General features: G+C 36.8%; 1 protein-coding gene across 1 annotated transcript in view; it reads left to right on the top strand.

Annotated features, from left to right (window-relative positions):
* Window positions 1-8,620, top strand: part of LOC134670793 (AT-rich interactive domain-containing protein 2) — a 50,937-nt gene extending 42,317 nt beyond the window's left edge. Inside the window, exons 35-37 of the mRNA XM_063528615.1 lie at window positions 979-1,011; window positions 5,343-5,434; window positions 6,778-8,620. Coding sequence (XP_063384685.1) covers window positions 979-1,011; window positions 5,343-5,434; window positions 6,778-6,880 — 228 coding nt within the window. The 3' untranslated portion in view covers window positions 6,881-8,620. The remainder of the gene's footprint in view (window positions 1-978; window positions 1,012-5,342; window positions 5,435-6,777) is intronic.
* Window positions 8,621-14,986: the final 6,366 nt, after the last annotated feature.

Genomic DNA, 14,986 nt, shown 5'->3' with positions numbered 1-14,986 from the left:
ACATCGTAGTGTACCTTTACTTTACTTTACCTTTATTTGTAGGAACTGCAACAGTAACTTTGTAATATCATATATTTATATGGGATTACAAACTTACGTATGCAGTTCTTAGATCTTTAAAACGTGACTGATATTGCAATATTTTTAGGTTTTCCCTTTATGTGGCCATTAAACCCTAACTCTGTACCAAATTTCAGCTCTCTGAGTTTATGGGAAGTACTATAATTCTATTCTGATGATCATGAGTGAGTTTCATAAATGCGAAACTTTGCTTTCGCTTAACTTCAGAACTAAATGACCTACAGACTTGAAATTTTGGATTTTAAGTATGTGATTATAGCTTACTGGATGACCAAAATTTCTGCGTTCTGGTCTTATCCAGAGGTTCTCAAATAGGGGCCTGAAAATGCGGCGAAATGGTTCCAGTAAAGGATGGTACGGCAGTGTTTGCTTCGCGCTCGACTTGGCGGGGGCACTGCCGTGCCCCCCGACAAGTGCAGGACAGCCTTTCTTTTGGTACATAGGCAATGGGCACCAGTCTCAGGTTTTGCTAGATTGGTGGTATTATCCAGCCCTGATTTTCAGCCTGATCCCTCTGGTCGGAAGGCGTTTGGCGCAACTGTGTGTGCTTGTGTGTAGGTATGTGTGTGTGTGTGTGCGTGCGTGCGTGCGCGCGCGCGCGCGTGTGTGTGTGTGTGTGTGTGTGTGTGTGTGTGTGTGTGTGTGTGTATGCGTGTGTGTGTACCTAAAGGTGTGACTGTTACAGGAGTGCTTGTGTGTATGCTATACATATACATAGATATCCAGTACTTTATTTTTATATGAATATTATATCATTATTTATCTATACATATTTTGTACACTAAAAATAAACACAAAAAAAAAAACACAAACCGTGTTGTGTACATATATTGTGGTACTGGCTACGGCCTTGGCCGTCCTGTGACGTCACTAACGTAACGTTGTCTTTTGGACCAGCACCGAGCGGTCAGTCGCACGCCGGAGCAACTGGTGAGCACACATTAACACTCAACCCGTTTGTGTTTGTCCCTTGTATTTGTATTAAAAGTCTCTGCCCACTACACCGTATCATACCATAACCGTGCTATGAACGTGTCAGGCAAAAAAATATTCTTTGTATGAAAAAGTATGAGACTATGACCACTAGGTCGTTCCGTCACCGACCATACCCGTCGCGTGCCATGCACGGACCGGCAAAAATTGTCGGCGAGGATATTTTGCCGGTGCCGAAATGGTCCGTTCATGGCACGCAACGTTGCCAGAACGGCGGCGAAACGGTGGGCATACGGGTTATATTATAACCGCGTATGGTGACCGTTCTAAGCCCGTTATAAACGCGTTGCTATATTTCTTGCTCGCTCTTACCAGTCTGATAACTATTCGCTAGCTCTTTCTGACAAGTCTTACTCTCGCGAATAAAACGCGGGTACTAAGCGGATGAAACGCGGATGCTATGGAGATTAGGTGGATGCTATGGAGATGATGCGCGGTTACTACGGGCACTAAACCCGTTATGTACGGATATGAAACAATGCGGACACGGTGTAGTGGGCATAGTAGTCCGTATCGCGTTACATGCCGTGCCTGATACGTTCACAGCACGGTCATGGTATGATACGGTGTAGTGGGCAGAGACCTTAATCGCTGACGTAAATCATTTATACAGGGAAGTAGAGAATTTCGTTTCGGTTCCGGATTTAACACATTCATTGCCACCCAGCCAAACAAGACGTCCGCGCCAGGCCACAACAATTTCGTTATATAAAGCAGTAGTACCACGATCCCGACTATCGGGTAGTTAGCGTGGGAACGAAATCATAAAATACCCGATAGTCGGGTTTTCGGCACTGAAAGCGTTAAGGAGACAACTTCGCTTTGAGGTTCATAGTGCGTTACTCTGAAGTAGGTCCATTATACTCTGTAGGACATTTATACACCAAAACGACTTCAGAACTATTGCCAAGGATGGGAGGCGTCAACCCTACCCGTTGAAGTCAAGAGTTTATTTGGCTTGTTTGTTCTTCAACCTGTAAATTTAAGTGCTCAATTGTTTCAAATAAAAGAAGCCCATAAAATCGAGTTCTATGGACCCTTCGCAACGTCTAAACGGACTCCCTGCGATGAACTTGGAAAAAAAGTTTTATGACATCATTTCATCATTAGATGATGCGGTTAGGTATTTTCTTCGACCAAATTTAAATACAATTAATCACCCTAATATCTTTAAACATTTTTCTTGATTTTTTAAATATATTTAATTGTTTATACTTATCAGGAGCCGAAACAACATCTAAAAAACGAATGAATTGAATTACAATCAATGCTTTACGTCAGCGATATGTGGTACTGTGATAGGTAGACGGGTATAATATATGACAGTTGCTTTATTTATTTACTTTATATTAATGAGTTATGTTAAAAGCTACCGTCATAGTTTTGCTAAATGTTGTATCTGTCTATTGAAAGTCCCCCCTTAGCTTTTGTTTTTAAAGTGTTAAAATTTATGTCAGCCTAAAGGCGGGATTCCACCACGGCACAAGCATGTTCAGTACAAAAATGCTTGTGTACACTGGTCGAATCCCGCCTTAAGATATGCCAACATCGTGGAATAGGTCTAGTTTGTTTTCCTCTGTGATATTATAGTCTGTCGATTTGTAGCTGGCCCCGAAGCGATAATCCTTTGTCTATTGTTAAGTAAAACCGCACGTGCCTCTACTTGTAAAAAAAGGGTCGTGTAATTCTCTACGGTTACTGAGTGCTGGCGAGTCGAACCAGTCTAAAATGAGTCCAGATGCGTAACAAAGGCGCGTTATCGGAGAGCGCACCTACCCTGTTTTTTTTTAGCGTTGGACTAGCCCGCGTTCAGGTGCCGGTTAGAATAATTAAGACCCTTTTTTGCAGGAAAGTAGCACGTGCGGTTTTACTTAACAATAGACAAAGAAGCATGTTAGCCCGCAGTTCAGGGCCCGCTACAAATCGACAGACTATACACTAATAGCAAACAGTTATTAATAGTAGAAGAGGTAGTAAAGGTGTAGATGTTGCTGTACCGCCTAGTATATCCTTTAATACGGAACGCGGATCCACGTTAGTAGGTACTGAGATTTGGTATCGTCTTGGGTCGTCCCATTCGTTTTTCGTCAAGTTCTTAAATTAGTCCTATTATGCATTCGTCACTCATGCTACATTCGTCACAATCGTCGGTGGCTTTCAATGTAGAATGAGTGACGAAAGCAGAATAGGACTAATTTAAGAACTTGACGAAAAACGAATGTGACGACCCAAGACGATACCTGAGCTTTAATTAAAATTAATTAGCATTCATAAACGCATCTACGTTCATTATACGAGAGAATATTTGCACACGATCTTTTCTTATCCCCTTATTCATAAACGTTTACGAAAGTTAACAAGCCGATAATAATCGTTTGTCCCTTTCCGACGTATTGGTACGATGGAAAGGGACAAACGATTATTATCGGCTTGTCAACTTTAGTAAATGTTTATGAATAAGGGGGTTAGACTTTACATCTCTTCCATAATCAATAACTGTTTGCTAATAGTAAAGCCATCAAGCTCTCACGTTTCACTACAATGTAGCCCCTCACGTATGGGCTGGCATGTTTTTAGGTGTTTTACTACATTTTATAGGGTAATTCGCCAGTAACTGGCCACTTTTAGTAACTGCTAAACTAAAAATTCTATTCACCTATAAATATAAATATAAGGTGGCCAGTTATTGAGACCGTATACTAAAATGAATTCTATTTATAGATGGCGAATTACCCTACTTACTCTTTTCGGTTATATTTCTTTATAATCTCAATATTCCTTGTTTTAGTTTCGTGGGAGAATTTCCTAATTTCTATCTTGGTGATACTTATTTTTGGTTTATAAATGTGCTTTCGACTGGATGATTCATAAGTCTATTTGAAATTGTTTTGCTTTTGTTTTGTCGTCTTATATTAGGGATCATCTATAATAAAGCCAGTATCGTTTATATAAAAAAAAACTTTTATAAGTGATCCTCAATATATTTAACTGAAGAAGCTTTTTGTGTTGTTATGCACTCTCTTAGTATTAACTTTTTTGTATTTCATGTGAAAATCCGTATTATTGCATTAGAACATTTAGAATTAACAATAACAATATTTTTATTCACAATAAAAGTTTAACAGGCACGTTACAGTGAACCCCGCACTAGGCATGGCCTGTATTCGTTTAGCTATTATTTCATACGTTTTATAAAGACTGTATCGTTTATTATAAATACAGATAAAACCTGGTCTAACTGTTGACGTGTGTATTATTTTGTATTACTATGTTCTTAAGGTATAATCTGGGGGTATTTTTAAGACATATCTGATATAAGAATGTTTTACATTTATTTTATTTTAGGGACTTTATGATGATTTTAATACCTTCTAGCAAATGTAATTCGGACAAGCCTATCGAGCTTAATTTGAGACTATTTCACCGATTCCTTAGTACGATTTAAAGAAACAAAAGGTTAATATGCTGCCAAAATATGCCATCTAAGTGTCCTTTTCATGATTGCTCAATTGAACATCCACAGAATAAATGTGGTGTATTTTATCTTTACATGAAAACGACTTTTTATGCAACATTTTGGATTCCCGTCAATTTCTGACGCCAGGGAAATGACGGAAACAGCTAAAAGAATCTACCGAAATCCAAAGCCTAACGGACATTCATGGCGTTGAACCATGGCTAGAACAGGTCGATAGAAACGCTCCATGATGGTTATATTGTATACCAAAGTCGGGGTTGTCGTAAGTAACATGCCATATTTTCAAAAAGGCCACCAAGCACAGATCCAAAACTTTTTTTCCAACTAAAAGAAATGATTAGACTATGCCCAGATGTTTCGCTTTACGAATCATATGTAATTGCTGTTTACATAGTACGATTTTTTTTGTGTAATACTTATCTTGTTCGCAAACCGTAAATTTTCTTGTAGTATTTGTCCGAAATCGTTGTAGTTACTCGGGAGGATTGGGTAAATATTGTCCAAACCATATGCTTTACGTGATCTCCCAGGACGAAATGTTACTTATTATTAAAGCACTAATTAAACTATATGTGTAATTTTTTAATAAAAACATAATACCAGAAAAAACGGCTAAGTAAAGTTGTATTTATAATAAACGATACAGTCCTTAAAGTATGTATTTTCTATAATGAATACATTAATTTAATTAACTATGATGATATATTTCATTCAATTGTAAAAACGATGATTAATAATTAAACCTGACAATAATGATGTTTTATTGATACATTTTGGCATTGTTCGACAGGACGAGAATGAAGGCCCGGTCACCAAGAGCATTCGCCTGACCGCCGCTCTGATACTAAGGAATATAGTTATTTACTCCAATACGGGACGACGGTAAGACTTTTAGATGTTAAATATGACGCGCAATAGGGTCATCATCATCTCAGCCATAAGACGTCCACTGCTAAACATAGGCCTCCCTCTTGGACCTCCATTCGCACCGGTTGGAAGCGATCCGCATCTAGCGTCTTCCGGCGGCCTTAACAAGGTCGTCCGTCCATCTTGTGGGTGGACGTCCTACACTGCGCTTGCTAGTCCGTGGTCTCCACTCGAGCACTTTTCGACCCCGCGCAATAGGGTATTTGACTTTATTTAAAATAAATTACCCGAACACGATCAACAGTCATGATGGATGCGGCCAAGAAGAATTTTACACCCTGCAAGAAATAAAGCACCAGAAGATTAATAGAGAAACGTACACAGCAGTCATTTTTAGACACAATTGCTATTTTAAAACCCGTATAAAACTAAAGAGTAGGTAATTTGACCGTGACGTCACATGCTAGTGTTTCGTATAAATTCCATAGTAACAAAATCGTTTGGACAGTTCGAAAAAAGAAATTGATTTGATTAGTAGTCAAATACCTTATTAAGCTTCTTGTGTGTGTAGCGTACAAAGGTGCCTTAGTCTTTTTATACTAACATTAGTAGATCTCACAATTCTGCTTCTACGAGTATATTCGGGTATAAAGACACTATGTACTTCTAGAGCCTTATTAAACTTACTGTGGAATTTGTATGATATTTATTTCTTATTTGCATTATGTAATCGATATTCAATTTTAAACTTCACAATAATTCGAAAAGTTACACAAACAGAAATAACTTGTAATATACATACAGGGTGTCCCAGAATTCGACGTCAAGCCGTAAACGGATGATAGACCAAGTCATAACAGTTATCATAAAAATACAAAGAAAAAACCAACTCATGTTTTTTTAAAATTATGGTCACTTTAAAAATTCACTAAAAAATTCACACCCTGTAATTGTTCTTTAACTCTTGTTACTACAAATTCCATAATTTATTCTAATTTTTTTATTATTGTGTAATCTTGAATAATTACAGGGTGTGGATTTTTTAGTGAATTTTTAAAGTGACCATAATTTTTAAAGAACATGAGTTGGATTTTTTTTTGTATTTTTATGATAACTGTTATGACTTGGTCTATCATCCGTTTACGGCTTGACGTCGAATTCTGGGACACCCTGTATATCTTCACAACATGCCACTAATGATATCCTTACATTAACGTTTGCTTACACATGTTTCTATTTATTAATCTATGATACTTTGAATTGTCAATAATAGCAACATGAAAAAGTTATGCAAACACACTAATTGTGTTAAATTTAATAAAAGTATGAAAATAAACATATGTATTTGTTGTCGCCAGCCAACTGCGTTCATACGAAGCGCACCTAGCGACGATAGCGCTCAGCAGCGTGGAGGCCTCGCGGACCATCGCCCAAGTGCTATACGACATGAACAACATCTGAGAATCGTAAACGGGCGGCGGCCCGCCTTCATTCAGTTATCTCAAGTCTGCAGTTATCGGTGGACATTTCAAACATGGCTTCTTGTAAGGGCCAACCCACACTAGCGTCTTTTGAGTGTCGACGTCTATAATATAGTCAGCGCTATAGACAATGGCGTCGCTGCGCAGTTGCGTCAACGTTGCGTCGAGCAGCAGCGATAGAGTTGACTTGACGCCGACGCTCGAAAGACGCTAGTGTAGGGTGGCTGTAATAATGTGCGTACAGAACGTTTCCGAAAGTTATCTTTATAGTAAATTTGCCTTATCAGTAACTTTGAAACTGCGCTCATACCAAGGGCTGTATGATATAAACGAGATCTTTTGAATCTTAACTGGGGGGCGCGGCGGCCCGCCTTCATCCAGGAATGAGTCTGCAGCTACTTACTTGAAGGTCCTTGAAGTTTAGTGATCTTTATAATACATATTATGCCTTATCAGTCATTTTCAAAATGCGCTCATACCAAGTCAAGACATGAACAACAGAGAACCGTAACCGTTTTTTCTTTGTTGTCCTATACTAGTGTATGTTATAGTTTATCACGAATAAATGCGATGATTCTGATTCTGATTCTAACCGGGCGGCGGCCCACAACCCCACATTCATTCAGTATTATTCGTAGCGAACATTTTCAAAGTCAAAGTGTCAAAGTGTTTTTATTTGTGAGTTTATGTCAAACTGATTACAGTGGTGGTAAATAAATATTTCAACATGGTTTCTTTACTGATTTGAACGGAACGGTTGCGAACGGAAAGTTTCAGTAATTGAACAATATTAAAATTTTCTGGACTTTCACTTTCCAATTTTTTATGGGGAAGGTAATTTTCCGTATTGAGAATGGAATCTTCTTTTATTTCTAAGGTGTTTTTCTAAAATCTAACTTTTTTAAGTGATATGCATAGTATTATCCCTCATATATATTGAAACTGAAAAACGGACACACGCGGAAGTACCTACTCAAACGGAGACATGTTATAAATTTGAATTTTGATCCAATCTGTCAGACATTTTCTGGTTGTAGAAACGTCACTTTTGACACTCACAGATGGTAGCTATGTCAAATCCAAATTCATCCTCTTATTACAATCGGAAAATAATACTCGTTATAATAAGATCTATGATTGAATAGTGAACTGTTTCGTCAGTGGTAATTTCTCGCTGAGCCTAACTGTATTTAGACTCCTTTAATTCTTTTGGAATAATGTAAAGCTATTCTTGTTTATCTAAATTATTGTCATTGTATAAATGTATACAAACGTAAAATAAAATACATGAGTTGCAAATTAGGTACCCATTTGCAAATCGTACAACGTTTTACAGTGCGCATGGCCCTTTAAATTTTCGACGTAGTTAAGTAATGTGCTTATTACAGCACAGGGTGTCGTAATGGTGCATCAGATGTGCTGTAAACAATATTTTGTAACTGTTGTGGACAGTGACTGATTTTAGTGCTTCTATTTTATTTTATTTTATGTAAGTGGAAATGAAAATGACTAGGTAACATTGTTATGTAAAACTATGTTGAGTTCCCTTTAGAAGGCTAAGTTTAATTAAACTAATTAAACTTAACTTAACTTTAACTAATTAGTTAAACCTAAGTTTAGTATAAAGTGTGTGTATATTAACTACATATAAACACGAATAATATTAAGATGTACCTAAATGAAGATAGTACTTAGATGAAAATAAAAGTATTGTTAAATATTTCTTTGTTTTAATTACCTACACTGATCTCACACAATAAATAACCTTGCAGAAATATCTTTAAAGCCTTTATAAGGCAGAAGGAATATATTACCCGCCTGATTTTCAACTTTATTTCAATGTGATAGGGTCCATTTTTGCATAATTCCTGAGACCCTCATGCCAGATAAAGGGTTAAAGTTTTAACCGGGAACGACCAGTTAACCCTTTTTAATTTGGACAAAACATATGGTAGGTCGAGAATTCACACCTCTGCGTTCAAAACCTATAGTTAGAATGATTCTGGTTAGAAAAAAAAAACAAAAAGAGGGTCAAAGATAATGGCCAGTATTTTGGTCGTTTAATTAAGGATTTAATTATGACTAACCTTAGGTATTCCATTAAATACAATAAAACCGGTAGATAAATATTTAAATTTACCAATTTATTATATTAGCCAGCATGGCCTAGCCAATAATGCGAGCTCTCTTCAAGTATATAAAAGTAAATTCAACATAATTTAATAACACTTAAAAACGACTAGAACCTTCAGTCGTCATTCTAGACATTTAAGTTTGAAAAGGTTTGCGACGACGGGCCAAAATAAATGAAATTTTGATGCGCTCCGCTTTGCCATTCCCCATATCTCATTGGCTCTGACAGATATTAAAATCAAGAGTCGGGTACGAAATTCGTTTCCTGCCCGGAACGTACATTTTTCAAACAGGATTTTCTGGTTATTTGAAATTTAAAAGATTAAAATATATTGCGGGAAGGTATTATCCTTATTTTTATTATTCTTGAAGTTTGTGTGCAGAATATTAACCAAGTACGAATACGAAGTAGGTAGCTAGATGTCACAGCATATTTATAATGTTTAAATAAAAAATAAGTTCAAAAACTAAAACCCAACTACTGCAAATCGCGCTCTAAAAAGTATGAAACACTCTTCAGGCAAACTCGGCTCCATTCGGCTCAGCATTGCGTGTCTTTGTGTCGTCCCTTTGCGTGCACGACTACAGATAAGATAATGTCTTAAATTTTGACAACCCTAAATTGCCGAAAGGGATAGTGCCATATCTTAGAAAGGGACAGCGTGATTCGTCCCTGAACTGCTGTCAAACTTCGGTTTTGTAGGAAGATTCCTTTCTGTACGGTAGTACATAGTATTATTTATTCTGTGGTGATGCATAGAACCAAGGTTCCTTCTAGAATTTTTTGCGTACCCATGGTTATCCAGTTTTAGGCTAATGATAGGACCTTAACCATATACATGGAGTCAAATCGAGGATTTGGTTTCATTGCGCTTTAACTTCGTTTTACAAAACTCCAATCGGTTTTATTCCTACATGTTTTCATCTCAGCTTGTCAACCCAAACATGGCACAGTTTTACCGCATTCGCGAAACTTTTTGGTCGGGGTTACTTAATGACTTTATATTCCATTTTACTGCAACGCGCATCCAGAGTTTGATCACGCTCGGTGCTAACTAAATAAATTCGTTTGATCCCGCTTTGTGTCTGTTCTCTGTAGAACTTTTAATTTTAACTACCTTTTACTGAAAAGTATGATTTCAAGCTATCTCATGTCTCAAATTAAGTATATGACAAATACACTGCATCAATCTTGAACAACTCATCATCATATCACCCCTTTATCGCCCTCTGCTGAGCATAGGCCTCTCTTCTAGTACGCCACTTGTTCTGATCCTGAGCTAAACTCATCCAGAAGTGACCCGCAATTTTCCGGATGTCGTCCACCCAACGAGCTAACGGACGCCAGGCGCTTCTTTCATTTGAAAGCGGCCACCATTCTGTTAACATTGTTTGCATTTGTAGTCTGCCATTTTCGCACTCATGAAATGTTCATACCTATATGTGATGGGTTCCCTTTTGCACACATCAATTATCTTTAAGTGTACGCGTCATTATAGACCTGTGAACGACTATACTTCGTCAATCGGGCATAGCATGACACGTCAGACTTGTCAGGCATCCTTCTAACAACAAAGGAAAGCTTTCCCGAGTTGATCGACGGCCCACTCCATCATCATTGGGCCCCCAACTACTCGTATGAGCGGAAATTAATACGGTATTGCGTCACCTCATAAATTAAGACGGTGATTGGCAGAAATGTGTTGGGGAATTTTCGTAGTAACGGTTTTTGTGGGAGAAAATTTAAGAAGCACCTGGTAGATGTACCGAAGCAATTAAGCATAGACAGGTGCGGCTCACTCCGTGATTTCGTCGCTTTGCTACAGGTAGCTAAAGGTACATCCGTTCCACCCCAATTTTGGGGAAAGCCATAAGCCGCGCGTGGCACTGTCGCCACCTAGCGGCCATATCTGTGCTGATCGTAACAGATGCGTTTTGTTAGAGAGTGAGTCTTCAGTACCTGGCACTATTATTTATTCTGTGGCATAGATATTAAGTAATCCTTGTTTTTATGTCCCATATAATATAATTAGATAGACAGATAGATAAATCAAGTTACCTACACATATTTAATTACACAAGCGACCGAAGCGGTCTACCGCGATATAATTTCATTGCTTTTACCTTAAATTCCGACGTTTCAGCTGAGTTGCACCAGCTGTGGTCACGGAAAGACAGTGAGTCTTTCTGTGACCACAGATCAGTAATTTCGAAAGCAGGGTGATAAACCAAAATCACTCTCTGCTGATGCAATAGTAAGCATTGCACCTTGGCAAGCGTTGCAGTATACACTACGTATTTGTGTTGCTAAGGTTTTATAAATGTTTACCATTTTCAAAATTCCCTCACTCGTAGTTACCCCAATGCACTTTACCAAAAAAATCACACTGTAAATTAGCAAATTAACCTTTTAGCATATGCCTTTTAGTATCTGGATATAAACGTAGAGCTTCATAAACATTACAGTGTGCTACTTACTAAACACTACTTTGTTTTCAATGTTAATTGTTATGTGGGATTTTCTTTACCGGGTGTGGCCTGTAATATGAGCAAAAAATTAAACTGTAGGCTGTACTCCTCATACTGACCAACATTTTATTCAGCGACTTTTAAAAATAACTTGTGATTTGATTTTTAACACACTTTATAGTTTATGCTAAGACGCAATGTATTGCGAATTTTGTTATGTTTAAGGCGGGACAAGTAACGTCAATCACAATGATATGGCGTGGCGATGGCGTCCATTGAAGATAATATTTATTTTGTATGAAAAATCGGGAGTCTAAATACTTCATAATTTTTTAAAGTTGTTGAACAAAAGTGTCACCGTTTGAGGAGTACAATCTATGTTTTAATTATTTGCTCATGTTACAGGCCACACCCGGTATAAATAACCTTATTTTTGTGCAATTTCCAGTCAAAATTGCGACCTAATTGAAATTACTAGTGGTTACAAATGCTACTTTTTTAACACAGGACTTACCTTTGAATATTTGTAATCTATTTATGTAAATAAATTAAGCTAATTAAAAATAGATAATTGTTTTTTAAAAAACAATTTAAAGTCTATTAAGTCAGTCCCGTTTTTTTCTTGATGGCTCTTTAAACTTTGACCTAACTCAGTCCCTTAAGTAGAGTCATGCAAAAATAATGAAGCCGCATTAGACCTAAAATGTTACCTACTAGCTACTAATGTTCAATTTGCAAGACATCTCACTTGCACCAATATAAAAGTACCTACGAGTTGCACGGGCGACTGATATCAAAATTGGATCGCATTTACATAACTTTCTGATTTCGAATGTGCTTCAATTTATCTCACTCTTCTAGAAATGGATAAATGAGAGCTCGCGGCGAGAAAAATATTTAATGAGTGGAAAATCCTAATTATTCATGATTGCTTTACTAATGGCTGCTAATAGCTCCAGAGTTACACTTAGCGAAGTTCTTAGCTTTATAGCGCTCTAGAACTTATACTTATTACTAGAGATGCCCCGAATAGTGAATTTGGCCGAATAGCGAATATTCGGCGACCGATATATTCGGCATGACATGCGAACATTTTTAGTCAAAATTATATACATATTATGAAAACTGTTCGCACACCAAAGCACAACGTTTGCTAAGATATATTTTTATGTTCATCAGAATTAATGAATGTATAGTAACAGCACCAGTCATGGGACATTTAAGAGGGAATTTGGAGTATTTGTGATATTTCCCTAATACATGTGAATGGTCTACCGCTTAGCGTATTGAAAGATGAAAGTCCTACCCGTCTTTCATGTTTCAGGCGTGTTGTATCAAAGATACTGCAATGAGTTTCCACATACTTAACAAATTAAAACTATGCTATTTTTCTCCAGTCATGGACACCAAAGCTCCAGTAATGGGCCCCCCAGTAATGGACACTGCTCTATCAGTATAAAATATTGAAATAGGTCATCAGATCTGGTCCATGTTATCATAATATTGCATTATCATCCGATTTGCATATTTAATTACGAATACAAAATTTCAACTCAATCGGAAAACGGGAAAGTGGCTCAAACTCGGCTACCAAGATTTGACCCACACTAAAAAACGATATTAATTTATCCGAAGTCCGAGCATACCTCCTGGTTGACATATTTCGTAACTACATTTTACTTCTGTATTGTTTAAACATGAAATGATGGCATGGCAAGCATCATTATGTAAATTGTCCCATTATAGGAGGTATGCAGTTTTACAGCTCCTATAATGGGATTGGGCCAAATACCACTATTTTTTTACATCTGTGGAGTCACAACATAGTATGTTGTATACCTTATCTCATGGTAAATGCAATTAACAAAACACATTCTAGTTTTCATCAAGTATTAATTAATTAAAATTTAATAAATTAACTCGCCTCTCTTAGCGAAGTTGTTAAGAATTCGTAGTGGTATTTTTTTTCAGTGACACGACAACTTTTGGGTTGACGCCAATTTCTTAAAAAACAACCAAATTTAATAAAAATTCAAACTGAAACAGCTCTAGAACTCTTATTTATGATAATATACAGGCAGTGTTTATAAACTACTTTTAGACACTTATTTTACAGGATTTGTGGTTTTTTGTCCCATTACTGGTTCCACGCCCATCATAGGGTACACTACTATAGTAACGTTGAACTTTCTCGCTCAACGTATTAGCTTAGCAATACAGCGGGGAAATGCTGCCAGCGTCCTCGGCACCATGCCAAAGAGGCCCAATTACTTAGATATATTTTAATTTTATCTTATTTTATTTAGTATTAGTTTTTAGTTTTAATTTAGTTTTATTTTATAGATAAGTTAGTTTATTTTCATTTTTAATATTTGTATCTACCTTATCAATAAACGATTATGGATGAATGTAGTTAGAGTCAATCAAATCAGACCCATGATAAAAATAAAATATTTTGTAATCAACAAATGCTCAAAAACGTACCTTCGCTAGACATGAAGATACATGGGGTGAAGAGAGGTGAAAACTTGAATAGAACACTGTAGGTATCTAAATAAAATATTAAATATTTCATAGGAAAAAGACAGTAGAAAAACAAATAGATATCTTATGAACTAAATACATCTATAAATAATACTAAATTAAAACTAACAACCCTAAATATATCTAAAATAAAATAAGGAATATAAAAACTACTCAAAGAGGCCTCCCCGCGCTACCCCCGGCGCAAAGGTGCCCATCACACTCGCTGCGTTACCGAATAAAATAAAATAAAAAAAATATCAGATATTAAATTTGATTTGAGAAAGTGACCGACCGAGTGAGTGAGTGAGTGAGTGACCGTTGACCGTGTCTACCATATGGCTTTGCTATTTTTGTGATACACAGGTTTAAGAATTAAGGATAGTCACATTTTCTACTCATATTGATGCAGTCATCGAATGTCACGCCAGTATGATACCTAAACTGCCTTGCTTTAATACCAATAGGTACCTATTGTTAGAGAAAGTATAAATCAATATCCTGAGAAGCAAACGGCTCCGTCATAAAATCCATAAACATTTTTATTTTACTACCTCACGAGACGGAAATGCAGTTAAACGTGAAAGATTATATTTCTAGAAAGCTGCAATACATACGAGAGAGATCTGAAAAATGTCTAAACTTGAAGTGCTTAGGATGATAAAACCTGAAAAGAGCAGTAAACTGTGACCGCAACTAAGTTTGAGAAATGAAAGTACTCAAGCGCTGCAGGTTTCCCATTTAATGTTATTTGCCGTTTAGGTAAAGGAAAAATTAACGAGCCGTATTTTCAGCTTTTAACTGGGTAGCCTATTAACGGATTTAAATTATTTATTAGACCACAGCTAACTGAAAGTTAAATCGTGGCAACAAATTCATAGTTCAATAATTTTACGGTTTAGACACGCTTGAATTATTGTTTCAAGTTTCTTTATTTGGCCAAGTAACAAAAGAACGTTAC

The sequence above is a fragment of the Cydia fagiglandana genome, chromosome 14, assembly GCF_963556715.1.
Source record: "Cydia fagiglandana chromosome 14, ilCydFagi1.1, whole genome shotgun sequence".
In the NCBI taxonomy this organism is placed as follows: domain Eukaryota; kingdom Metazoa; phylum Arthropoda; class Insecta; order Lepidoptera; family Tortricidae; genus Cydia; species Cydia fagiglandana.
The sequence above is the reverse complement of the archived record's forward strand: the minus strand, read 5'-3'. Positions and strand labels throughout refer to the sequence as shown.